This window comes from Rhinopithecus bieti, unplaced genomic scaffold, assembly GCF_001698545.2.
Source record: "Rhinopithecus bieti isolate Rb0 unplaced genomic scaffold, ASM169854v2 scaffold_8135, whole genome shotgun sequence".
Taxonomy (NCBI): Eukaryota; Metazoa; Chordata; class Mammalia; order Primates; family Cercopithecidae; genus Rhinopithecus; species Rhinopithecus bieti.
Window position 1 is genome coordinate 132596 of NW_016805664.1, and position 26117 is coordinate 158712.

Here is a 26117-nt window from a genome sequence, read left to right on the forward strand (position 1 = left end):
AAAAAAAAAAAAAAAAAAAAAAAACCACCACCACAACAAAACAGTCCCTGGCCAGGCACAGAGGCTCACACCTGTAATCCCAGCACTTTGGGAGGCCAAGGCGGGCGGATCATCTGAGGTCAGGAGTTCGAGACCTGGACAACATGGCAAAACCCGTCTCTACTAAAAATAGAAAAATTAGCCAGGCGTGGTGGCGGGCGCCTATAGTCCCAGCTACTCGGGAGGCTGAGGCAGGAGAATCACTTGAACCTGGGAGATGGAGGTTGTGGTGAGCTGAGATGATGCCACTGCACTCCAGCCTGGGCGACAGAAGGAGACATTATCTCAAAAAAAAAAAAAAAAAAAAAAAAAAAAAAAAAAAAAAAAAAAAAAAAAAAAAAAAAAAAAAAAAAAAGAAAAAAAAAAAAAAAGACGGGTCCCCTGTGACTGCTAGTGCCAGAGCTAACCTGGGGTTAACACTGCTGTGTGTTTCCTTCTGGTGACTTTTCTAACAGAGAGATCCTGTTAGGAGCTGATTTATTTCCATTAGTATGTAGCCCCACAGTGATTCTCTGTTCTCCCTGCATCACTAATGGGAATCTTTTTATTCCAATCCCAAAAATGGAATCCATTGTCTGACAACGGATTTGTGTGTTGGACAAAAGAGGCTGCCTAGAAAGGGTGCGTGCTGAGTGATAGGAATGTAGGAGGTACTCGAGAGGCTTGAGACGGGCCGGGCGCAGTGGCTCATGCCTGTAATCCCAGCAGTTCGGGAGGCCGAGGCAAATGGATCATTGGAGGTCAGGAGATCAACACCAGCCCGGCTAACAGGGTGAAACTCTGTCTCTACTAAAAATACAAAAATTAGAGGCCGGGCGCAGTGGCTCACGCCTATAATCCCAGCACTTTGGGAGGCCGAGCTGGGCAGATCACAAGGTCAGGAAATCGAGACCATCCTGGCTAACATGGTGAAACCCTGTCTCTACTAAAAAATACAAAAAACTTAGCCAGGCATGGTGGCGGGTGCCTGTAGTCCCAGCTACTCGGGAAGCTGAGGCAGGAGAATGGCGTGAACCCGGGAGGTGGGGCTTGCAGTGAGCTGAGATCATGCCACAGCACTCCAGCCTGGGCGACAGAGCAAGACTCTGTCTCAAAAAAAAAAAAAATTAGAAAGGCGTGGTGGCAGATGCCATTAGTCCCAGCTACTCAGGAGGCTGAGGCAGGAGAATCGCCTGAGCCCCAGAGGTGGAGGTTGCAGTGAGCCAAGATCGCACCACTGCACTCCAGCCTGGCAACAGAGCAAGACTATCTCAAAAATAAATAAATAAAAATAAAAAAGAAAGGCTTGAGACCACAGAGCAGGGTGTCTGAATGCAAGACCGTGCCCACCCAACCGGGAAGCATGGAGGATGGCGTGGAGCCTGGGTGGCATGTTCAGTTGCATGCATGTATGCATGTAGATGTGTGTGATTCCTGTGCACACAGTGTTGGAAAGATCACTGGCCTTTGTCCAAAACCAGGATTCCAGCATGGGCTCTATGGGGCCGTGTGGCTGCAGATGGTTGGATGTGGAAGCCGAGTAGGCTATGTCCTGCATTAATGTGGCCATTGCACTAATGTCTGTGGAGTTATCACAGGTCCCGATCATTGGAGACATTGGATGTTTTTTGTTTGTTTATTATTGTGTGTTTATTTATTTATTTTTGAGATGGGGTTTTGCTCTTGTCCCCCAGGACGGAGTGTAATGGTGCGATCTCAGCTCACTGCAACCTCCACCTCCCAGGTTCAAGCGATTCTCCTGCCTCAGTCTCCCGAGTAGCTGGGATTACAGGCACCCGCCATCGTGCCCAGCTGATATTTTTTGTATTTTTAGTAGAGACGGGGTTTCACCGTGTTGGCCAGGCTGGTCTCGAACTCCTGACCTCAGGTGATCCACCCACCTTGGCCTTCCAAAGTGCTGGGAATTATAGGCGTGAGCCACCACGCCCAGCCTGTTTTTTGTTTACTTATTAATTTGTTGTTTGTTTGTTTGTTTTAGACAGGGCCTCGCTCTGTCACCCAGGCTGGAATGTAGCAGCACAATCATAGCTCACTGCAGCCTCAACCTCCTGGGCAAGCAATCCCCCCACCTCTGCCTCCTGAGTAGCCAGGCGATAGAAAATCGCCAGGTTCCCTGGGAAACGGGACTACTGGTGTGGACCACCAGCCCTGGTTAATTTTTAAACATTTTTTAGAGACGGGGCATCTCCCTATGTTGCTGAGGTTGGTCTTGCACTCCTGGCCTCCAGCGATCCTCTTACCTTGGCCTCCCAAAGTGCTGGGATTAACAGGCTTGAGCCACTGCACCCAGCCCTGCCCTTGTATGTTTTTTTTTTTTTTTTTTTTTTTTTTTTTTTGAGACAGAGTCTCGCTCTGTCGCCCAGGCTGGACCGCGGTGGCCGGATGTCAGCTCACTGCAAGCTCCGCCTCCCGGGTTTACGCCATTCTCCTGCCTCAGCCTCCCGAGTAGCTGGGACTACAGGCGCCCGCCACCTCGCCCGGCTAGATTTTGTATTTTTTAGTAGAGACGGGGTTTCACCGTGTTAGCCAGGATGGTCTCGGCCTCCCAAAGTGCTGGGATTACAGGCTTGAGCCACCACGCCCGGCCCATTGTATGTTTTAAAGGGTATACTGTATTGTTCCTTTACACCCTATCCCCGCCTGATGGAGTGCTTCCTCTCTCTGGCCACCCTGCGGTTTGTCCCGAGTCTTCCCTCCTGCACAGGCAAGGAAGCCCTTCAAGGTCCACGCCACAGATTTCTTGAACATGGGACACTTTACGATCCACAGATATTTGACAGGACCCATGAATGGATGAAGGAAATGAAAGACTTTTCATCCATTTTTGCAGACATAGTCACAGGATCCTAGAGGATGTATTTAGAATATGACATCTAAATATAATTTTCTCCTGGGTTTTTCAGAAAATTCCCATCATCTGCCATGCAGAACTGTTTAAACCCAATGTGCTCATGAAAACTCTGAACTCACTATTCTCACAGCCTCCCAAAGTCTGACCTTATCAGGCTCTCCCCTGTCTTTTTGATCAAGATTGCTTGTTTGATTTCAAACAGTCATTTCCCAGGGAACCTGGTGATTTTCTATCTCTTCCATTTAGGCCGCCACCTTCCTTACTGCAGAAATAGGCCTTGGGGGTGCTTGCTCCCCTGTGAGTGCCCTGCCATGCCCCGCAGATATACTGTGTTTATTTTTTATTTATTTATTTATTTCGAGACGGAGTCTCTCACTGTCTTGCCCAGGTTGGAGTACAGTGGTGCGACTTGGCTCACCGCAACCTCCACCTCCCAGGTTCAAGCAATTCTCCTGCCTTAGCCTCCCGAGTAGCTGGGATTACAGGTGCGCACCACCATCCCCAGCTGATTTTTATATTTTTACTAGAGACAATTGGTCTCAAATTCCTGACCTCAAGTGAACTGCTCACCTTGGTTTCCCAAAGTGCTGGGATTATAGGCGTGAACCACAGCACCCAGCCAGCTTCACTGTGTTAGCTAGGTCTTCAGGGACCACCCCCATCATTGGTATATTCCTTCTTAGCGGTTAGCAACTCAAATACACAGCCTACTGCCCCCTGACAAGGAGAGCGTGTGAACCAGGAAGTCAGCCTTGGCTCCTCTGTCCTGTGTCCAAGTCCCCAACGATGACCAAGAGGAAGAGGCGGTGGCAAAGTGACAAGAGTAAAAGCACCAATACTTGGAATTTGGCCATTTCTGGACATCAAGCAGTAAACAGTTCAAAAACTTCAAGTGCAGACCAGGTATGGCAGCTCACACCTGTAATTTCAGCGCTTTGGTGGCGGAGGCGGGAGGATCACTTGAGGCTAGAAATTTGAGACCAGCCTGGGCAACATAGCGATACCTCATCTCTACAAAAAATACAAAAATTAGCCAGGCATGGTGGTGCACGCCTGTAATCTCAGCTACTCGGGAAGCTGAGGCAGGAGGATTGCTTAAGCCAAAGATTTCGAGGCTGGAGTGAGCTGTGATTGTACCACAATGAGACTCTGTCTCTATTTTTTTTGGGGGAGATAAGAGTTTGGGTCTGTCCCCCATGCTGGGGTACAGTGGCATGATCTCAGCTCACTGCAACCTCTGCCTCCTGGGTTCAAGTGATTCTCCTGCCTCATCTTTCCAAGTACCTGGTACTACAGGTATGCACCACCACGCCTGGCTAATTTTCTGTCTTTTATAATTTTAGTACAGACAGAGTTTCACCATGTTGGCCAGGCTGGTCTCGAACTCCTGCCCTCAAGGAATCCACCTGCCTCAGCCTCCCAAAGTGCTGGGATAACAGGTGTGAGCTACTGTGCTCGACCAATAAAGCCTTTTTTTTTTTTTTTTTTTTTGAGACAGGTTCTCTCTCTGTCACCTAGGCTGGAGTACAATGGCTCGATCCCTGCTCACTGCAACCTGTGCCTCCTGGGTCTAAGTGATTCTTATGCCTCAGCCTCCCAACTAGCTGGGAGTACAGGCATGTGCCACCACACCCGGCTGATTTTTGTACTTTTAGTAGAGACAGGGTTTCACCATGTTGGCCAGGCTGGTCTCGAACTCCTGAGTTCAAGTGATCCACCAGCCTCAGCTTCCCAAAGTGCTGGGATTATAGGCGTGAGCCACCGCGCCAGGATTAAATAAAGCCATTTTGAAAAGAGAGAGTGAGTAGGAAAGGAATACACTTCCTGGCCTCGGTCCTGCTTGGAGAGGATTATCCTAGAGCCAGTGGAGCAGGGCCCCCTCCGAATCCGCTGAGTCAGCAGATGATGCTGAGTTCCAGACTTTACCCGGGAGGAGGAGGAGGGGCCACTGCGAAACAGATCATGCAGATCCGGGTGTGCGGCCTGGAGCCTTTGAGCTACAGGGTCCGGGTGCTTCCCCACCATGACCATGGCCAAGGCACACCTGGGTGGTGGGGGCCAAGGCAGCTGCAGCCACGATAACAGCTGCTCCCAGGAGGCCCTGTCTGCCGGGCAGCCACAGTATCTATCCGACAGTTTCCATTCTGTAAGGCCCAGGCTGGATCGATGCAGACAGTCCATCTCATTTATCATTCACTTAAGTACCACCCAGCAGGGCCTCCTGGGAGCCCGCTGGCCACGAGCCCTGCAGGCCACAGCCGTGGCAAATCCAGACGTCGCCCTGAACTGCAAGGAGAAAACACACTCAGCCTAAGCCCCTGCCCCTCTGGCCACGCGAGGCCCTTGTCACCATCCAGGAAGCGTGCCCAGAAGGAGCGGCCGGGGCTTTCCTTCCTCATCTCCTGCCCAGGGCAGCCCCTTCCAGGCCACAGGCTCTGGGCCTTAGCCTGCAGGCTGAGGGCAGGCCCAGAAGACACAGTGAGGGGCCTGGGCTATTTGAAGAGCAGGGAGAATTTTGCATGCAGCATCGCAGAGGTAAGCATCTCAATTCTTAGGGGTTCTTTTCAGTATTGAGGAGCTCAAGACCTGTGTCCACTCTGATTTGGTAAACCAGGGTTCTTCGAAGTCACGATAAAAATGGAGGGCCGGGCACTTTGGGAGGCCAAGGCAGGCAGACCACTTGAGCATGCCTGTAGCCCTAGCTACACAGGAGGCTGAGGCAGGAGAATCGCTTGAACCCCGGAGGTGGAGGTTGCAGTGAGCCAAGATCGTGCTACTGCACTCCGGCCTGGGCAACAGAGGAAGACTGCATTTCAAAAAAAAAAAAAGAAAGAAAGGAAGAAAAATGCAGAGACGAGTCTCTGAAATTAAAACATTTTATTTGGGCGGGGTGGGGTGGCTCACGCCTATAATCCCAGCAATTTGGGAGGCTGAGGTGGGCAGATCACTTGAGGTCAGGAGTTCAACACCAGCCTGGTCAACATGGTGAAACCCCATCTCTACCAAAAACACAAAAATTAGCCAGGCGTGGTGGCACGTGCCTGTCATCCCAGCTACTCAGGAGGCTGAGGCAGGAGAATCACTTGAACCCGGGAGGTGGAGGTTGCAGTGAGCCGAGATTGCGCCACTGCACTCCAGCCTAGGTGACAGGGCGAGTCCCCATCTCAAAAAGTAAATAAATAAATAAATAAATAAAATACAATGTTTTATTTGGGAAGACAGAATTGTAATTCAGGGCATCCACTCTGACTAGGTATGTGCAAGAACAAAATGGAGGTCGGAGGTTTTGTAGAGAAAAAGAGAGAGAGAGGGAGACAGGGGAAAAGTTACATATTGCTCTTTGAATTAATTTTTTTTTGTTTGTTTCTGAGACAGGGTCTCACTCTGTTGCCCAGGATGGAGTGCAGTGGCTCAATTGTAGCTCACTGCAGCCTGGACTTCCCAGGGTCAAGTATCCCTACCACCTCAACCTCCCAAGTAGCTGGGACTATAGTCATGCACCATAGTGCCAGCTAATTTTCTTTCTTTCTTTCTTTCTTTTTTGAGGTGGAGTTTCGCTCTCGTTGCTGAGGCTAGAGTACAGTGGCCCAATCTTGGCTCATCATAACCTCCGCCTCCTGGGTTCAAGTGATTCTCCTGCCTCAGCCTCCCAAGTAGCTGGAATTATAGGCACCCACCACCACGCCCAGCTAATTTTTGTATTTTTAGTAGAGATGGAGTTTCTCCCTGTTGGTCAGGCTGGTCTTGAACTCCTGACCTCAGATGATCCGCCCACCTCGGCCTCCCAAAGTGCTGGGATTACAGGCATGAGCCACTGCGCTCGGCCTAATTTTATTTGTTTTTGTAGAGATGAGGTCTCGCTATGTTGCCCAGACTGTTCTTGAACTCCTGGCCTCAAGCGATCCTCCTGCCTCAGGCTCCCAAAATGCTGGGATTACAGGTGTGAGCCACCACACCCAGCCCATACTGCTCTTTGAGAAAGATCCTTGGTGCTAGTGAGGTTCCGAGGAAGGGAACCTGGGAAGCTCTGATTGACAGGTGATGGAGGTGGGCAAAATTAGCCCTACGGTTGCAGTGAGTTACCTCAGCAGCTGTACACAAAACTGGTCTCAGATTACAGCAGCAGTGCCAGCCTTGGGGCTTGCAGAGAATGACATTTTTGGAGCAGTGTTCTGTGTCAGTTTTTCCCCCTGGCCTCTCGACGCTGTTTTAGTTGAGTATGACAAGAATGACCCAGTTCAGATGATCAACCTTCACAGTTCAAATCCCAACGCCACCACATGCCAGCTGGGTTAATGTCCTGGGAATGCCATGACAAAGTATCGCAGATTGGGCAGCTTCAACTGCAGAACTGGATTATCTCACTGTTCTGGAGGTCACAAGTCTGAGACTGAGGTGTCTGCCAGGGCCACCCACGCTCCCTCCAAGGACTCTGCGGGGATCCTTCCTGCCCTTTCCAGCCTCTGGTGGCTCCAGACGTTCCTCGCTCTAAGGCTGCATCGCTCCAGGCTCTGTCTCTGTTGTTACCCAGCTGTCTCCTCTCTGTGTCTCTGTCTTCTTCTCTGTCATCGGGTTTAGGGCCCATCCTAAATCCAATACGACCTCATCTCAAGGCCCTTAACTAATTACAACTGCACTCACCCTGTTTCTCTTCCTTCCCTTTCCCTTTCCTTTACTTTTGTTTTCTTTCTTTCTTCAGAGTCAGGCTCTGTCACCCAGGCTGGAGTGCAATGGTGCAATTCCAGCTCACTGCAACCTCCACCTCCAGGTTCAAGCGATTCTCCTGCCTCAGCCTCTCGAATGTCTGGGATTACAGGCGCACGCCACCACGCCTGGCTGATTTTGTATTTTTGGTAGAGATGGGGGGGGTTTCACCACGTTGGCCAGGCTGGTCTTGAACCCCTGACCTCAGGTGATCCGCCCGCCTCAGCCTCCCAAAGTTCTGGGATTACAGGTGTGAGCCATCACGCCCAGACCATCCCTTTTTTTTTTTTTTCTTTTTTAAATGAGATTGGGTCTCGCTCTAGCACCCAGGCTGGAATGCAATGGTGCAATCTTAGTTCATTGCAACCTCCACCTCCCGGATTCAAGCAATTCCCCTGATCCACCTGCGTTGGCCTCCCAAAGTGCTGGGATTATAGGCTTCAGCTGCTGTGCCCGGACCCTCCCCACTTTTAAAAACCCTTGCCCATAAGCCATTGGGAAGCCGTCGGGGAGTCTGGGTTTTAAGCATGAGCTGGCCGATTCTGCCTGCTGGGAGTCCTGCGCGAAATGCCTCATTTTCTCTTCACTGCAGCCCTGATGTCAAAAATAGGCTTTGTTGTGCCTAATTCCCCTGCCTCAGCCTTCCTAATAGCTGGGATTACAGGCACGTGCCACCATGCCCAACTAATTTTGTATTTTAGTAGAGACGGGGTCTCACTGTGTTGGCCAGGCTGGTCTCAAACTCTTTTTTTTTTTTTTCCTGAGACGGAGTTTCTCTCTTGTCGCCCAGGCTGGAGGGCAATGGAGCGATTGCAGCTCACCGCAACCTCTGTCTCCCAGGTTCAAGCGATTCTCGTGCCTCAGCCTCCCGAGTAGCTGGGATTACAGGCATGTGCCACCATGTCCAGCTAATTTTTTATTTTTGGTAGAGACGGGGTTTCTCCATATTGGTCTCGAACTTTTGATCTTGGATGATCCGCCCGCCTCGGCCTCCCAAAGTGCTGGGATTACAGGGGAGAGCCAACGTACCCAGCTAAAGATGATTTTTTTTTTTTTTTTTTTGAGACGGAGTCTCACTCTGTCGCCCAGGCTATAGTGCAGTGGCGCAATCTTGGTTCACTGCAAGCTCCACCTCCTGGGTTCACGCCATTCTCCTGCCTCAGCCCCCCGAGTAGCTGGGACTACAGGCGCCCGCCACCTCGCCCGGCTAATGTTTTTGTATTTTCAGTAGAGACGGGGTTTCACCGTGTTAGCCAGGATGGTCTCGATCTCCTGACCTCGTGATCTGCCCGCCTCAGCCTCCCACAGTTCTGGGATTACAGACGTGAGCCACCGCGCCCGGCCTAAAGATGACATCTTAACATAGGTCCCTGAGTTGTTTTTCAGAAACCTGGACCCCCGCCCCCCCATCAAACGATCTGTTGACAGGTACCTCAGATAAGGGGGAGCTGAGGACAGAACTCTGACCTCTGTTCTTTCTTCTAAATTCTTTCCCGAGGGTCCTGGAGGAGGTCCTGTCCACAGGCCAGAGCTAGCATTCTTTTCTACTGATCCCAGATTTTTAGACAAAGCGTCGCCTGCTTAAAGCAATTGCAAATTAGAAAATTTTCAGGTCAGGCTCGGTGGCTCACGCCTGTAATCCCAGCACTTTGGGAGGCCAAGGTGGGCGGATCATGAGGTCAGGAGCTCAAGACCATCCTGGCCAACATGGTGAAACCCCATCTCTACTAAAAATACAAAAATTAGCTGGGTGTAGTGGTGCATGCCTGTAGTCCCAGCTACTCGGGAGGCTGAAGCAGGAGAATCACTCGAACCCAGGAGGCAGAAGTTGCAGTGAGCTACGATCGCACCACTGCACTCCAGCCTGGCAACAGAGCGAGACTCCATCAAAAAAAAAAAAAAAAAAAAAAACTTCAAATCCACCTATGACCTGTGGGCTGCTGCTTCGAGATATTCCTACTTCTATTTATTTACTTATTTATTTATTTATTTTTGAGATGGAGTCTCGCTCTGTCTCCCAGGCTGGAGTGCAATGGCGTGATCTTGGCTCACTGCAACCTCCACCTCCTGGGCTCAAGCAATTCTCATGCCTCAGCCTCCCGAGTAGCTGGGATTACAGGCGTGCACGCACTACCACACCCAGCTACTTTTTGTATTTTCAGTAAAGAGAGGGTTTCACCATGTTGCCCAGGCTCGCCTCGAACTCCTGGCCTCAAGTGATCCACCTGCGTTGGCCTCCCAAAGTGGGATTATAGGCCTCAGCTGCTGTGCCCGGACCCTCCCCACTTTTAAAAACCCTTACCCATAAGCCATTGAGAAGCCGTCGGGGAGTCTGGGTTTTAAGCATGAGCTGGCCGATTCTGCCTGCTGGGAGTCCTGCGCAAAACGCCTCATTTTCTCTTCACTGCAGTCCTGATGTCAGAATTAGGCTTTGCCATGCGAGGCGGGCAGACTCTGGTTTGGTAACAACAGTCCAAAGGCATGTGCCCTCTGTTGCAGAAGAGCTGACGGAGAGGGGGCTCTGTGGGCAGTGGGGATATTTTAGGAGGGGCTTTGTGCCCTGCCCCCAGCCCCGAACTCCAGGCCTCATCTCGCCTGATGGTGGCGAAACCCAGAACCTGGCTGTGGAATTTACTATCTCTGTCCCTTGCAGTTGGTGTGGGGGCTGCCTTCTGGGGACTCATATTTGCATAAGCCGGGGAGGGCTTGGCTGCAAAAGAACCACGAACGAACGAAGGATCACAAAAGCAACACAAATGCTCCGAAGCGCTTAAAATAAAACGCAGCAAAGAAGCAGGCCAGTTAAGAGAAGGTGTGATTACCTCGTTGTCATTTTACATTCACGCTCGGCCCTCCAATCCTCTTAAGTGGTGGCCTGACTTTGCGTTTCAGCTGGTCCTGGAATACACTCGGTATTCACTTTTCAGAAGCGACGCACCAGCCTACGGTTCCAGCTCACGTCTGGGGGAGGTAGGCACCATTATTTCTGCGCTGTAAATGGAATGGCTGCCGTCAGAGGTTATGTGGGAGGGTGAGAAAAAACGTGGAGGGTTTTAGCAACAGAAATGAACCAGGTGGACACAGATCCCCCAGCTATAAACACATGACTGAGCTCAAGAGAAAGAGAGGCGAATTCTCAAGTATGAAAGCAGGAAGGCTGACTGTCTTATGGCACCTGCGGCCGGGGACCTGAAGTCCAGATGCAGGCCCTAGCTTAGGGCTCCAGTAGAATATCCATGCCAGGTGAGACTTGACCTTAAATTTGTTTGAGATGCAAGAAAAGAAATGGCTCAAAATGCAAATCACGGGCCGGACACAGCGGCTCATGCCTGTAATCCCAGCACTTTGGGCCGCCGAGGCAAGTGGATCACCTGAGGCCAGGAGTTCGAGACCAGACTGGTCAACATGGTGAAACCCAATCTCTAGTAAAAAATACAAAAGTTAGCCGGGAGTGGTGGTGGGCCCTTGTAATCCCAGCTACTCGCGAGGCTGAGGCAGGAGAATTGCTTGAACCGGGGAGGTGGAGGTTGCAGTGAGCCAAGATTGCACCATTGCACTCCAACCTGGGCAACAAGAGCAAAACTCTGTCTCAAAAAAAAAAAAAAAAAAAAACTTTTCAAAAAAAAAAAAAAAAAAAAAAAAAAAGCAAATCATTGAAGAGCTGCCCAGTCAAGAGGGATTCCTGAAGAAGGCTCAGGATGTCTGGCGTATCCAGGGAGCTCAGGTGCTTGCCAGGGCCTGGGGGAGGTTGGAATGTAAAGGGTTTGCTTCATGGGTGGAGAGCTTCTGTTAGGAATGGTGAAAAAGTTATGTAACCAGATGGTTTGCACAACATCGTGAATGCACACAATGCCACTGAATTGTTCACTGCAGTTGATAGCTGCAACTGTCACTTTTATATTGTGTATATTTCCCCACAATTAAAACCAAAACAGCCTGGGCGCAGTGGCTCATGCCTGGAATCCCAGCACTTTAGGAGTCCGAGCTGAGCAGGTTGCTTGAGTTCAGGAGCTCAAGACCAGCTTGACCTACGTGGTGAAACCCTGTCTCTACTAAAATACAAAAAAATTAGCTGGGTGTGGTGGCAGGCGTCTGTAGTCCCAGCTCTTTGGGAGGCTGAGGCACGAGAGTTGCTTGAACCCGGGAGGTGGAGTTTGCAGTGAGCCAAGATCGCACTGTTGCACTCCAGCCGGGGCAACAGAGTGAGACTCCAACTCAAAAAAAAAAAAAAGAGAATGCTCAGTTAGGTGTCTGATTATGAAAGTAATATTCATGAATCTCTTTTGTTGTTGTTTTTTGTTTTTTGTTTTTTTGAGACGGAATCACTTTATCACCCAGGCTGGAATGCAGTGGCACGATCTCAGCTTACTGAAACCTACACCTCCTGGGTTCAAGTGATTCTCCTGCCTCAGCCTCCCGAGTAGCTGGGATTACAGGCGCCTACCACCATACCTGGCTAATTTTTGTGTTTTTGTAGTAGAGAGGGGTTTCACCATGTTGGCCAGGCTGGTCTTAAACTCCTGACCTCAGGCAATCCGCCCGCCTCGGCCTCCCAAAGTGCTGGGATTACAGGCGTGAGTCACCGCACCCGGCAGAATCAGTCATTTTCTACATGCCAGCAATGATAGGTTAGAAAAAATAGTGGTGGAGGGGAGGCACCACAAGACTGACAGGAAATCACTCACAATGCAGCAAAGATATGAAACACTGAGTAATTAATTAAATGAAATGAATACAATTTGTACAATTTATATGAAAAACAGCTACAGTATCTGGAGCGGCTCAGGAAATATTTGTTAAACAAATGAATAATTACAAATTTTATAGGGATATAGAAGAAACAAGAAAAAATATTTACCACTTTTTTATAGGAAAAAATAGCAATAATAATCCAAGACACTGGAATAACCACAAAGAGTGATTATTGGCCACACACAGTGGCTCATGCCTATGATCCCAGCACTTTGGGAGGCCAAGATGCGGGGATTGCTGGAGTCCAGGAGTTTGAGACCAGCCTGGGCAACATAATGAGACCCCATCTCTCTAAAAAATGTTGTTAAGTTAGCCAGGTATAGTGGCACACTCCTGTAGTCCCAGCTACTCAGGAGGCTAAGGTGGGAGGATCGCTTGAGCCCAGGAGGTGGAGGCTGCAGTGAGCCATGATGGTGCCACTGCACTCCAGCCTGGGCAATGAGTGAGACTATCTCAAAAAAAAAAAAAAAAAAAAAAGACTTGACTATTAAAAAGAAAGCAAAGCAATGGGTAATGACTCATTTGGAATGGCTAAAAACAATGTGTACCTACTTGTAAAACTCTTGCGACAATAATGAAAGGGAACAATCTCAACAACTAGTGAAAACAGGTGAAGCGCCTGCAGGGGTTCATCATGCTGTTCTTTTAGACATGTTGTGACACTGAAAAATTTCACAACAAAATGTTGTAAAGTTCATGAAGCAATTGGAAACATTTGAGCACTGATTGGATAGTCAGTGCTGTTAAGGAAACATTGCTAATTTGTTTTAGGGGGATAATGGGGGATAATGGTATTATGAGATGGTTTTCTATTTTCTCTTTTTCTTTATTTTTTTGAGATGGAGTCTCCCTCTGTTGCCCAGGCTGGAATGCAATGGCGTGATCTCAGGTCACCACAACCTCCGCCTCCCAGGTTCAAGTGATTCTCCTGCCTCAGCCTCCCGAGTAGCTGGGACTACAGGTGTCCACCACCACGCCCAGGTAATTTTTTTTTTTTTTTTTGAGGCGGAGTCTCACTGTGTTGCCCAGGCTGCAGTGCAGTGGCACGATCTTGGCTCACTATAAGCTCTGCCTCCCAGTTTCATGCCATTCCCCTGCCTCAGCCTCCCGAGTAGCTGGGACTACAGGCGCCCGACACCACGCCTGGCTAATTTTTTGTATTTTTAGTAGAGATGGAGTTTCACCATGTTGGCCAGGATGGTCTCGATCTCCTGACCTCGTGATCCGCCCGCCTCGGCCTCCCAAAGTGCTGGGATTACAGGCATGAGCCACTGCGCCCAGCCTTATGGGATGGTTTTCAAAAGCATCATTTTTTAGAAGTAGATTCTGATATATAATCTGATGGTATGATATGATATCTGGGATTTTCAAAGTCTGGAATGTGGACGGGAGGAGGCACAGGTTCAGGTATGGATGAAACAAGCTCACCCGTGAGTTGACAATTGCCAAAGCTAGGTGGTGAGGACATAAGGTGAGTTCATTGTTTTATTCTCTTGGCTTCTGTATACTTTGAATTTTTCAATAACACAAATATTTCTAAAGCCAATGACTTCATTATTGTTCCAAGATGACATGATTACCTATATGGAAAATTACAAAGAATCAACACAGAAACTTCCTGGAACTAATAAGCGATTATAGCAAGGCTGCAGGATAAAAAGTTAATTTACAAAGATCGATTGTTCTCCTAAGTACCGGCAATGAACAATTGGCCTTAAATTTAAAACACGGGCCAGCAAGGTGACTCATGTTTGTAATCCCAGTACTTTGGGAGGCCGAGGCGGGTGGACCACGCGGTCAGGAGATCGAGACCATTTTGGCCAACATGGTGAAACCCTTCTCTACTAAAATACAAAAAATTAGCTTGGCATGGTGGCGCGTGCCTGTAATCCCAGCCACTTGGGAGGCTGAGGCAGGGGAATCACTTGAACCCGGGAGGCGGAGATTGCAGTGAGCTGAGATGGCACCACTGCAGTCCAGCCTGGCAACAGAGCAAGACTCCATCTCCAAAAAAAAAGAAAAGAAATTTAAAACACAGTACCACCTATATTAGTACCTCAGAACTGAAATACCTATGAAACTAACAAGATATATACAGGATTGATACGAGGAAAATTATAAAAGTCTGATGAAATCAAAGAAGAACCAAATAAATGGAGAGATATTCCATGTTCATGGATAGGAGAACTTGATATTGTCAACATGTCAGCTCTTCCCTACTTGATCTGTAGATTCAACACAATCCCAATCAAAATCCCAGCAAATTATTTTGTGGATAATGACAAACTGATTTTCAAGTTTATATGGAGAGACAAAAGAGCCAGAATAGCAAACGTAATATTGAAGAAGAAAGTTGGAAGACTGATTTAATATTTACTATAAAACTACAGTAATCAAGGCATGAGCCAGGCACAGTAGTGGATGCCTATAGTCCCGGCTATGTGGAAGGCTAAGATGGGAGGATAGCATGGGCTCAGGAATCCAAGGCTGCAGTGCACTACGATTGTACCTGTAAATAGCCACTGCACTCAAGCCTAGGTAATGCAGAGAGAGCCCATCTCTTAAAATAAAATAAAACAGGGCTGAGCACAGTGGCTCACACATGTAATCCCAGCACTTTGGGAGGCTGAGGTGGGTGGATCACCTGAGGTCGGAAATTCAAGACCAGTCTGGCCAACATGGTGTAAACCCCATCTGTACTAAAAATACAAAAATTAGCTGGGCGTGGTGGTGGGCGCCTGTAATCCCAGCTACCAGGGAGGCTGAGGCAGGAGAATCGCTTGAACCCGGGAGGCGGGGGTTGTGGTGAGCTGAGATCGCGCCACTGCACTCTAGCCTGGGCGACAGAGTGAGAGTCTCAAAAAGTAAATAAATAAATAAATAAATAAATAAATAAATAAATAAATATAAAAAAAGCGGGGGAACCAGTGCAGTGCCTCATGCCTATAATCCCAGCACTTTGGGAGCCTAAGACGGGAGGATGGCTTGAGGCCAGGAGTTTTAGAACAGCCTGGGAAACACAGCAAGGCTTCATCTCTACAAAAATGAAAAATAAAAAATTAGCCAGGCACTGTGGTACACACTTGTAGTCCCAGCTACTCAGGAAGCTGAGCTAGGAGGATCCCTTGAGCCCAGGAGGTCAAGGCTGCAGTGAGTTATGATCGCACCATTGCACTCCAGCCTGGGCAACAGAGTGAGACCTGGTGTCTAAAAGATAAATAAATAAAGACCCTGTGGAACTGGCAAGGAAACAGAGAGATGGATCAATGGAGCAGAATAGAAAGCCCAGAAATAGACGCACATAAATATAGCACGTTCCTTTGGAAAACCGTGCAGCGTATCTTGAGCTCTCCAGCAGGTTTGCATCAGTAATGGGGAGAAACTCCTTTTATATAAAAAATTTTTTTTGTAGGTCAGGAGAGGTGGTTCATCCCTGTAATCCCAACACTTCTGGAGGCCAAGGTGGGCCTGTAATCCCACACTTAGGAAGCTCAAGATGGAAGGATTGCTTGAGCCCAAGAGTTCGAGACCAGCCTGGGCAACAGAGTGAGACCTCATCTATACCATTTTTTTTTTAATTAGCCAGGCATGGTGGTGCATGCCTGTGGTCTCAGCTACTCAGGGAGGCTGAGGCGGGAGAATCATCTGAGCCTGGGAGGTCGTGGGTGCAATGAGCCAAGATTGCACCACTGCACTCCAGCCTGAGCGACAGAGTAAGACTCTGTTATATGTATTTGCACAAAGAAGAAACAATAGTCACGAGGGCCTACTTGAGGGTGGAGATGGGTAGGAGGGTGAGGATCTAAAAAACTACCTACTGGGTTCTGTGCTTATTACCTGCGTGACAAAATAATCTGTACACCAAACCGCCATGACACACAATTTACCCATGTAACAAGGCTGCACGTGTGCCCTCAACATCTAAAACAGAAGTTAGTCCGGGCACAGTGGCTCACACCTGTAAGCCCAGCACTTTGGGAGGCCCAGGCAGGTAGATCACTTAAGGTCAGGAGTTTGGGACCAGCCTGGCCAACATAGTGAAACCCTGTCTGTACTAAAAAATACAAAAATCTGCCAGGCGTGGTGACACATGCCCATCATCCCAGCTACTGGGGAGGCTGAGGCAGGATAATAGCTCGAACCCGGGAGGTGGAGGCTGCAGTGAGCCGAGATGATGCCACTGCACTCCAGCCTGGGCAACAGAGGGAGACTCTGTCTCAAAAAAATAAAATAGGCTGGGCGCGGTGGCTCAAGCCTGTAATCCCAGCACTTTGGGAGGCCGAGACGGGCGGATCACGAGGTCAGGAGTTCGAGACCATCCTGGCTAACATGGTGAAACCCCGTATCTACTAAAAAATACAAAAAAAAAGCTAGCCAGGCGAGATGGCTGGCGCCTGTAGTCCCAGCTACTCGGGAGGCTGAGGCAGGAGAATGGCGTAAACCCGGGAGGCGGAGCTTGCAGTGAGCTGAGATCCGGCCACTGTACTCCAGCCTGGGCGACAGAGCGAGACTCCGTCTCAAAATAAAAAAAATAAAAAATAAATAAATAAATAAAATAAAATAATAAAATAAAATAAGAGATAAATAATTAAGTTAAATATTTTGTTTTAACAGGGTTTCCTATCTCATCACCAACTCAGGGCAGTTTCTCCAGGAACCTGGCAGGCCCTGCCACAGAGAGGCCCTGCTTCAATCCGCCATGCCCAGCGCTTGCCTGGTGGCCACTCTCTGCAGCCCTCCCGAGAGGTCCCTGGCCCAGCTCCAGGCCTGCCCAATGCCCTGTACCCAACACTGACATCTCACAGCGATTGAGATCCGACCACAGGCCAGGCCCCACTGGAGGTGCTTCACAGGAACCATTTCTGCCTCACGATGGCCCTTTGAGGAGGAGGCTATTATCGTGCCCATTGCAAATGAGGAAACTGAGGCATGGAGAGAGGTACTAACTCACACAATAACAGGAGACCCTGGATGCAGCCGCAGGCAGTCAGCCCTCAGAGCCTGCTCATCTGAGGCCTGCCGGCTCTTCCACCTGCCTTCCTCAGTACCCTGGGAACCCCCCGAGGACAGGTGTTGTCGGTTGCCTCATCTCACCGTCCCTGGGCCCAGCACAGATCCAGGCACACAGTGGCTGCTCACATAAGCTAAGTGAAAGGAGTCCTGGCTGCAGGGTGCCCCGGGGCCTCCACCTTACCTCCTGCTACAGAATGGCTCCAACACAAACCTGCCTTTTTTTATTTGTTTGGTTTGTTTTGTTTTGAGACGGAGTCTCACTCTCTCACCCAGGCTGGAGTGCAATGGTGCAATCTCAGCTCACAACAACCTCCATCTCCTGGGTTCAAGCGATTCTCCTGCCTCAGCCTCCCAAGTAGCTGGGATTACAGGTGTGTGCCACCACGCCTGGCTAATTTTGATATTTTTAGTAGAGACGGGGTCTCACCATGTTGGGCAGGCTGGTCTTGAACTCCTGACCTCAGGTACAGGGATTACAGGCGTGAGCCACCATGCCCAGCCACAAACATGCCTCTTTTTTTTTTTTTTTGAGACTGAGTCTCACTCTGTCATCAGGTTAGAGTGCAGTGGTGCAATCTTGGCTCACTGCAACCTCCACCTCCCGAGTTCAAGTGATTCTCCTGCCTTAGCCTTCTGAGTAGCTGGGACTACAGGCGCCCGCCACCACGTCTGGCTAATTTTTTGTATTTTTTAGTAGAGACAGGTTTTCACCGTGTTAACCAGGATGGTTTTGATCTCCTGGCCTCGTGATCTGCCCGCCTCAGCCTCCCAAAGTGTGGGGATTACAGGCATGAGCCACTGCGCCAGGCCTCCAAGACCCTTCTTAGCAGAAGTGGGAGCAGGAAGCCCTGGAAGGGGGGTGTCCCCAAAGCAACCCTGAAGCAAGCGTGCAGACAACCTGAGAAGGGTTGTGGGTCTGGACAAGCCTGTTCTTTAGACAGCCGGAGCCTCGGTGGGCAAGGGGAACTCAACCCTCTTGGGAGCCGCTGGGCTGCTGTGGCTGTCCCAACCCAGGCACCAGGAAGCCCGAGTTTATTCACCAGCTGCCACCCATCATAGGCGAGGGCCGCTCCCAGGGCCAGCCCCAGCCGTGCACCTGCACCGGGAATGCCCTCAGGTGGAAGGTGACTGGCACCTGCAGGAGGACATGTTGGCTGGCACCCACCTGTTAGGGGCAAGACAGGCAGAGGGGCTGGGCGTAGTGGCTCACACCTATAGTCCCAGCACTTTGGGAGGCCGAGGCAGGAGGATCGTTTGAGCCTAGGAGTTTAAGACCAGCCTGGTAACATAGTGAGGCTCCATCTCTACAAAAAATTAGCCAGACATAGTGGTATGCACCTGTGATCCCAGCTATGTGGGAGGCGGAGGAAGAAGGATTACTGGAGCCCAGGAGTTGGAAGCTACAGTGAGCTGAGATTGCGCCACTGCACTCCAGCCTGGGGGACGGAGCGAGACCCTGTCTCACAAAAAAAAAAAAAAGAAAAGAAAATAAAAAGAAAAGGAGGGCAGAGGAGAATCACGAGGTCAGGAGTTCGAGACCAGCTTGGCCAATATGGTGAAACCCCGTCTCTATTAAAAATACAAAAATTAGGCCAGGTGCAGTGGTTCACACCTGTAATCCCAACACTTTGGGAGGCCAAGATGGGTAGATCACCTGAGGTCAGGAGTTTGAGACCAGCCTGGCGAACATGGTGAAACCCCATCTCTATTAAAAATATAAAAATTAGCCAGGTGTGGTGGCAGGTGCCTGTAGTCCAAGCTACTCAGGAGGCAGAGGCAGAAAAATCGCTTGACCCCGGAAGGCGGAGGTTGCAATGAGCCGAGATCACGCCACTGCCCTCCAGCCTGGGCGACAGAGCGAGACTCCAGGGCAGAGGAGAAAAGAGAGAGAGAGAGGAAGGGTGGGGATCAGGATGAGGATAGGGAGAGAGACAAGCAGAGAGAGGAGAGGACAATGTCACAGCAGCCACTAGAACCAAGACCTCCACTGTCCCGGTTCTATCCTCCTTCCAGTCACAACAGCCTGCCATCGGTCATTCCCTGGCCACTTGTGCCCGGTACAAACGACATGTCTGCCCTCCCGAGGCTGGGCCTGCTTCCTAGAGTCTGGGAGTGGAAGACGTCACCTGACCAGCTAGACCCCGACCCCTCAGGCCCCAACTGCCCACCACCACGGCTCCCTGCTCAGGGCAGAGCTAAAACAACTCCGCCCAGCCACACACGCCCTGAATCTTCCCCGCGGCTGCCAAGGCCACAGTGTCCAGGAGGAGCAAGCATTCAGCCCTCACTGCACTCAGCCCTTCCTGCGTTGCCGAGGCCCATGAAGATGGCCTGTTTCTCCCTCCTTGACGGGGAATGAACCTGCCGGAGAGGGGCGTGCCTGCTCCCAAGTTCATTGAGAGTGCCAGCGAGGTGAAGGCTTGGACCCAGACCCCTGTGCGCTGGGCCTGCACCCCTCAAACGCAGGCTCCGAGCATGTAAGCTATTTTTGTACGCACAGCGAATGTTCATTTTCCTCCTCCGAGGCAGGGCTGTTGAACCTTCTCTTCAGGTCAGGGACCCCTTAGAGAGTCTTATAAGAGCCACTTCCCGGGAAAAATCGCACTCGCTCTGCCGAGAGGGGCCCTGCGCTCTGAGAGCCTATGATTTCCTGAAGCCTGAAGTGTTTGGAGGAAGATTAGCCTCTCCCTCCAGAGGCAGAGCTGGGAGGTGGAGGAGCCCAGCAGGGGGTTCAGGCCCAGGCTGTGGGAGCCCCTCCACCCCCAAATCTCCACCTCCTCCCCTGAACCCTGCCTGGGTGACATCCTCCCAGGAACCAGGACAAATTGATCAGTCACAGGGTTCCCACTTGGCCTCCCTGGGCCGGAAACGACCCCACTCTTTCTAACCTCCATCCTCCTGGCTCTTGGGAAGGTGAGAAATGCCTTCTGCCTCTGAAATATCAGAAGAAATCATTTCCGGTCCAGCAGCAGGAAACCCTTTGAAGGAAGAGACGGCCCCATCAGCAAAGAGGCCACAGGGTGGAATTGGCCCTGGGGTGGGGACCTGCCCAGACTCCTCCCAGGCCAGACAGAGGTGGCCTGGGGGACAACGTGCCCCTCCACAGGGCCCCTGTACTGCATGAGCAAGTCAACAGGCTGCTCACAAACCAGGACCTTGTATCTGTGACCCAGCCAGCAAAGGGTCCCTCAGGGCCCACCCACAGCCAAGCATGAACCTGGGAAATGGGAGCTCTGGCCCAGACTGGGGGGCAGGGTCGTCCCCCCGTCTCACCCCAGTTCAGATCACAGCCATATGCAGAGTCAACTTAGGGTCCAGGCAAGGCCCTGAGCCCTTCCCAGAGCTGAGGGGAACTAGGTTTGTTGAGGAGATGCAGGGAAGGTTCTGGAAGGCTGGAAGCACACCTCTTGTCTCCTCTCCTTTGGAGAGAGTTTGTGGAATCTATCTGGTAATTTTTTTTTTTTTTTTTTTTTTTTTTTTTCCTGAGACAGAGTCTCATTCTGTCATCCAGTCTGAAAGGCAGTAGCATGATCTCAGCTCACTGCAACCTCCGCCTCCCTGTTTCAAGTGATTCTCCTGCCTTAGCCTCCCTAGTAGCTGGGATTACAGGTGCATACCCCATCACAACCGGCTAATTTTTGTATTTTCCAGTAGAGACAGAGTTTCACCACTTTGGCCAGGCTGGTCTTGAACTCCTGATCTCAGGTGATCCTCCCACCTCGGCCTCCCAAAGTGCTGGGATTACAGGTGTGAGCCACCATGCCTGGCCTCTTTTTTGTTTGTTTTTGTTGTTTGTTTGTTTGTTTGAGATGGAGTCTTACTTGTTGCCCAGGCTGGAGTTCAGTGGCGAGATCTCGGCTCACTGCAACCTCTGCCTTCCAGGTTCAAGCAATCCTCCTGCCTCAGCCTCCCAAGTAGCTGGGATTACAGGCATGTGCCACCACGCCCTGCTAATTTTTGTATTTTTAGTAGAGATGAGGTTTCACCATGTTGACCAGGCTGGTCTCGAACTCCTGACCTCAGGTGATCTACTCGCCTCAGCCTCCCAAAGTGCTGGGATTACAGGCTTGAGCCACTGCGCCTGGCCAATTCCTTTTTTTTTTTTTTTTTAAGAGTTGGGGTCTTGCTCTGTCACCCAGGCTGGAGTGCAGCGGGGCCATCATAGCTCACTGCAGCCTAGACCTCCCAGGCTCAAGCGATCCTCCCACCTCAGCCTCCCAAGTAGCTGGGACCACAGGTGCACCACCACCACACCTGGCTAATGCTGTTTAAAATTTTTTGTAGAGACAAAGTCTTGCTCTGTTGCCCAGGCTAGGGTGCAGTGGCATAATCACAGCTCACTGTAGCCTCGAACTCCTGAGCCCAAGAGATCCTCCCATGTCGGTCTCTCAAGTAGCTGAACTACAGATGGACCTCACCACGCGCAGCCACAGCATGAACTCTGATGGTCAGAAGGTGAGGGGCCAGAGGCAGGACCCTCCAGGCAGAGAGACCAGCCCAAGACACAAATCTGGGAAGCCTGGGGGACCAGGTTGCAGAGAGTGGGGGCCCTAAATTATACCAGGAGACACACCCCACATCTTGTTCCAGAGCAGCAGAGTGCCAAAGGGCTGCCGATGGGCTGGTGGGCACATACCAGCTGTGGTCCTGGGGCTCTGGTGAACAGGCAGCTGAACAGGTATCTGTGCCAGCCCAGTGCCCAGACCCCAGGACCAAGCAGATGGTCACAGAGCACTCTCTCTTCTGTGCAAGGCTAAGCCACCACCGGGTGCCAGGCTCCATGTGGGGGCACTCCCAAATGACCACCCATCCTTCCATCAGCCCTGGCTGGGCTTTTGCCATTTTATAAGAAATGGGAGGCTCAGAGAGGTTGAGAAATGTGATCAAAGACACACAGCATAGCCAGGGGTTGAATCCAGGACTGCTGGGACACCAGGGGAGAGACAGTTTTCAGCAGAGCATGTGTGCGTGTGTCTATTGTTGTGAGTGACTGTGTGAGCCTGGCAGTGGCTACGGGTGTCAGAGCCGACTCCTCCCAGCTCAACCGTGTGCCCTCTCCCCAACTCTGACCTCATAATGATAGCTGGAAACCGATGGGAATATTGACACCGAGGAAATTAGCAACTGCTACAAGTCAGAACGCTGGTTGTGTTAAATACTGACCAGTCCAGCACTGACTGACAAGTGTATACATCTACGTGAGATTGAGTGTGTGTGTGTGTGTGTGTGCGTGTCCTTGTATATGTGTGTCTGGGTCTGTCCATCTGTGCGGCTCCTTTGTATCCTGCTTTGCTCATCTGTCTGTCCCTATCTGACTCTCTGTGCACGCCTCTGTGTGAATGTGTCTGTGTGGCTGTGGCTGAGTGTGCATCAGCGTATGTGTCTTGCATGCACGCGTATGTCTGTGTGTGTCTGTGTGTGTCCAAGCACATATGCATTTCTGTGTGTGACAGCGTTTTGGAGGTGTTTGTGTGTGTGTGTTCATGTGACTGTGTGGCCTCTCAAGCTGAAGATGATGGTTTCAAGTGAAATTGAGGCTGATGCTCTCCACTACAAAGCTCAATTTGCTTGCAAATGTCCTTCAAGAGGCAGAGGAGACACAAGCGGAGGGGGCAGGAGGCAGGAGCCAGACAGAGGCAGTGCCTGGCAGCAGAAATGACGTCAACGGGCAGATTCCAAGAGCGCCCCAAGACCAGTGGGGTGTCACCCACCTCTGGAGGCACTGTGGATCCTAGTGGAGACTCTGGCAGGCCCCACACACAGCCCTTGAGAAAGCAGTCATTTGGGAGGATTCAGAGTGATAAAAATATAAAGTTTGTTGCTTGCGAAAATCACTTGTGACTTAAAAGCCTGCATCTCCCGTTGTCATGGAATTGACAATACCACTGAGGATCAAAGGGACAAGAATAGACGAGGAGCTGTTTCCCACTTAACTCCGGGAAGCCTTTTCTCCCAAGCTTCATGCTCTCTCCTCCCTCTGAAGAAGACTCTAGAGGCTGTAGTGCAACCCTCCATCACTCAAAAGCTGGGACCCTCTCTGTTCTGGACAGACACCCCTTATCAGGAAGAGCCCCTCCTCCCCCACCCCAGTCACGTGGCTGCCGTCCTGCTGCCCCACCCTCCTGGCCCTGGGCAACCATGTGACCCAAGCTGGGCCAATCAGATTCTCCCCTGGGATTTTTCACATTGGAACCAAGGGAGAAGAGTTGGGCCCTCCTGGGAGATAAAAGTGGGTGGCTGTGTGGGTGGTGGCTGACACCTGTAATCCCAGCACTTTGGAAGGGTGAGGTGGGAGGATCACTTGAGGTCAGGAGTTCGAGACCAGCCTGGGCAACATGGCCCATCTCATAGATTTGATGGCCAAGGCCCCAAGAGGAGGCATGACTTACCCAAAGCCATACAGTGCAGGGTGCCGGACGATAAGGTCCCAGAGATGCTCCCTTCCTCCTGCACGTCAAAGCACCAGAATCCAAAGCACCTTCCACTCCCGATGGCTCAGAAGGCAGCCGCCCCATCAATTATTAAATGTCCTTAAAAGCCCAAGAAAACAGATGGGACTGGATCAGAAGCCATCAGACCACTCACAACCTTTGGCTAAAAAGGAAAAATTAAGGCCAGGCACAGTGGCTCACACCTGTATTTCCAACACTTTGGGAGGCTGAGGTGGGTGGATCACTTGAGATCAAGAGTTCGAGACCAGCCTGACCAACACAGCAAAACCCAGTCTCTACTAAAATACAAAATTAGCCGAGTGTGGTGGTGGGCGCTTGTAATCCCAGCTGCTCGGAAGGCTGAGACAGAATTGCTTGAACCTGGGAGGCAGAGATTGCAGTGAGTCTGGATCGCACCACTGCACTCCAGCCTGGGCGACAAGAGCCAAACTCCATCTCAAAAAAAAAAAAAAAAAAACAGGAGGTGACAGACCAGATGCACCTGAGGGATGAAGGACATGGGAAGGAGCCCAGAAGACCTAAACACGATGGTGGTAGGAATGACTGGGGCGCTTGGGAGGGGTCCAGAAAAAGGCAGCTGAGTGGGTCCTGATGGCTGGGAAGCCTTTGCAGGGAAGGAGGGCCAGGCCTGGGTGGGAGGATAGGAGGGGTGTGGGCCCCAGTGAGGAGGGGAGCTGAGGGAGGAGGAAGGCTGGGAAGCTGGCTGGGAAGGGGCAGCAGCAAGGCGTAGTGGCCCGAGCCAACTCCTCACTGCACTTGGTACCCAGAGAGCCCAGAGATACCCTGGTGTGGCCAAGGCTGGACGCTGGTCTGCCTGAGGGCCCCACGGCGCATGGCTGAGGTGTTCTTCCAGCCTCACTTCCTGCTCTTGGGAGCACACTCTCCCCTTCTCCTGCCCAACTCCTACACGTCCTTCCAAGCCCACGCGCCGCATGCCCACGCCCCCAAATCTCAGCGTCCCTGCCCAGGCTGCCGACACGCACGCGGAGGTGATGGCGCGGTAGCGCTCCTGGCCGGCGGTGTCCCAGATCTGCGCCTTGATGGTCTTGCCGTCCACCTGGATGCTGCGGGTGGCGAACTCCACGCCGATGGTGCTCTTGCTCTCCAGGTTGAACTCGTTGCGGGTGAAGCGCGACAGCAGGTTGCTCTTGCCCACGCCCGAGTCCCCGATGAGCACCACTGGGCGGGGAGGCGAGGTTCTGTGAGTCCCCATGCTCCACCCACGACCACCCCCACAACCTTCCTGCCGGTTCCCTGGGTGCTGCAACACCGCAGCTGCCAACGGTGTGGAGGAGTCGGGAGAGGCCTGGAGCCCGGAGCCTGCAGGCCCCGTGCTAAGTGGTGCAGAAGTGAAGGGAGGCTCCTGCCTTCCAGAAACGGCCACTGCGGATAGCACAACACCCGCCTGTCTCTGGTCCTCAGAGCAGGGCTTTCCCAGCTGGGGCATGGGGACCCAGGCAGCCAGGTAGGCAGAGCAGCTCGAGATCCATCAACCCTGAGTCTCCACCTGCAGCCTGGTGGCCGGGCAGCCAGACACAGCTTGAGAGGGCTCCTGAGCAGGGTGACCTTGGGCAAATCACTTCATCTCTGGACTTTTTCCAAATGTGTGAACAGGGAGGCAGTCACAGGAGGAGGAAGTAAGAGCAGGCATGGCCAGGCATGGTGGCTCCGCCTGTAAACCCAGGGCTTTGAGAGGCTGAGGTGGGTGGATCACTTGAGGTCAGGAGTTCGAGACCAGCCTGGCCAACATGGTGAAATCTATCTCTATAAAAATTACAAAAATTGGCCGGGCGCGGTGGCTCAAGCCTGTAATCCCAGCACTTTGGGAGGCCGAGACGGGCGGATCACTAGGTCAGGAGATCGAGACCATCCTGGCTAACACGGTGAAANAAGACCCTGCCTCAAAAAAAAAAAAAAAAAAAAAGGATGCTATAGGAGTTAGGACCAGACCAGAGAGATGTTTTTTGAGACGGAGTCTTTTTTTTTTGAGACGGAGTCTCGCTCTGTCGCCCAGGCTGGAGTACAGTGGCGGGATCTCAGCTCACTGCAAGCTCCGCCTCCCGGGTTTATGCCATTCTCCTGCCTCAGCCTCCCGAGTAGCTGGGACTACAGGCGCCTGTCACCTCGTCCGGCTAGTTTTTTGTATTTTTTTTAGTAGAGACGGGGTTTCACCGTGTTAGCCAGGATGATCTCAATCTCCTGACCTTGTGATCCGCCCGTCTCGGCCTCCCAAAGTGCTGGGATTACAGGCTTGAGCCACCGCGCCCAGCCTAGAGAGATGTTGTGCTGTTTTAGGTAAACTTTCA

General features: G+C 51.3%; 1 protein-coding gene across 1 annotated transcript; it reads right to left on the reverse strand.

Moving 5' to 3' along the window:
- Window positions 1-5087: 5087 nt before the first annotated feature.
- Window positions 5088-25521, reverse strand: LOC108530417 (uncharacterized). The gene is made up of 2 exons (XM_017873350.1): window positions 24280-25521; window positions 5088-5176 (listed from the first exon to the last, which is right to left on the reverse strand). The coding sequence occupies exons 1-2, from the start codon at window positions 25256-25258 to the stop codon at window positions 5088-5090; spliced, it is 1068 nt and encodes a 355-aa protein (XP_017728839.1). The 5' UTR covers window positions 25259-25521.
- Window positions 25522-26117: the final 596 nt, after the last annotated feature.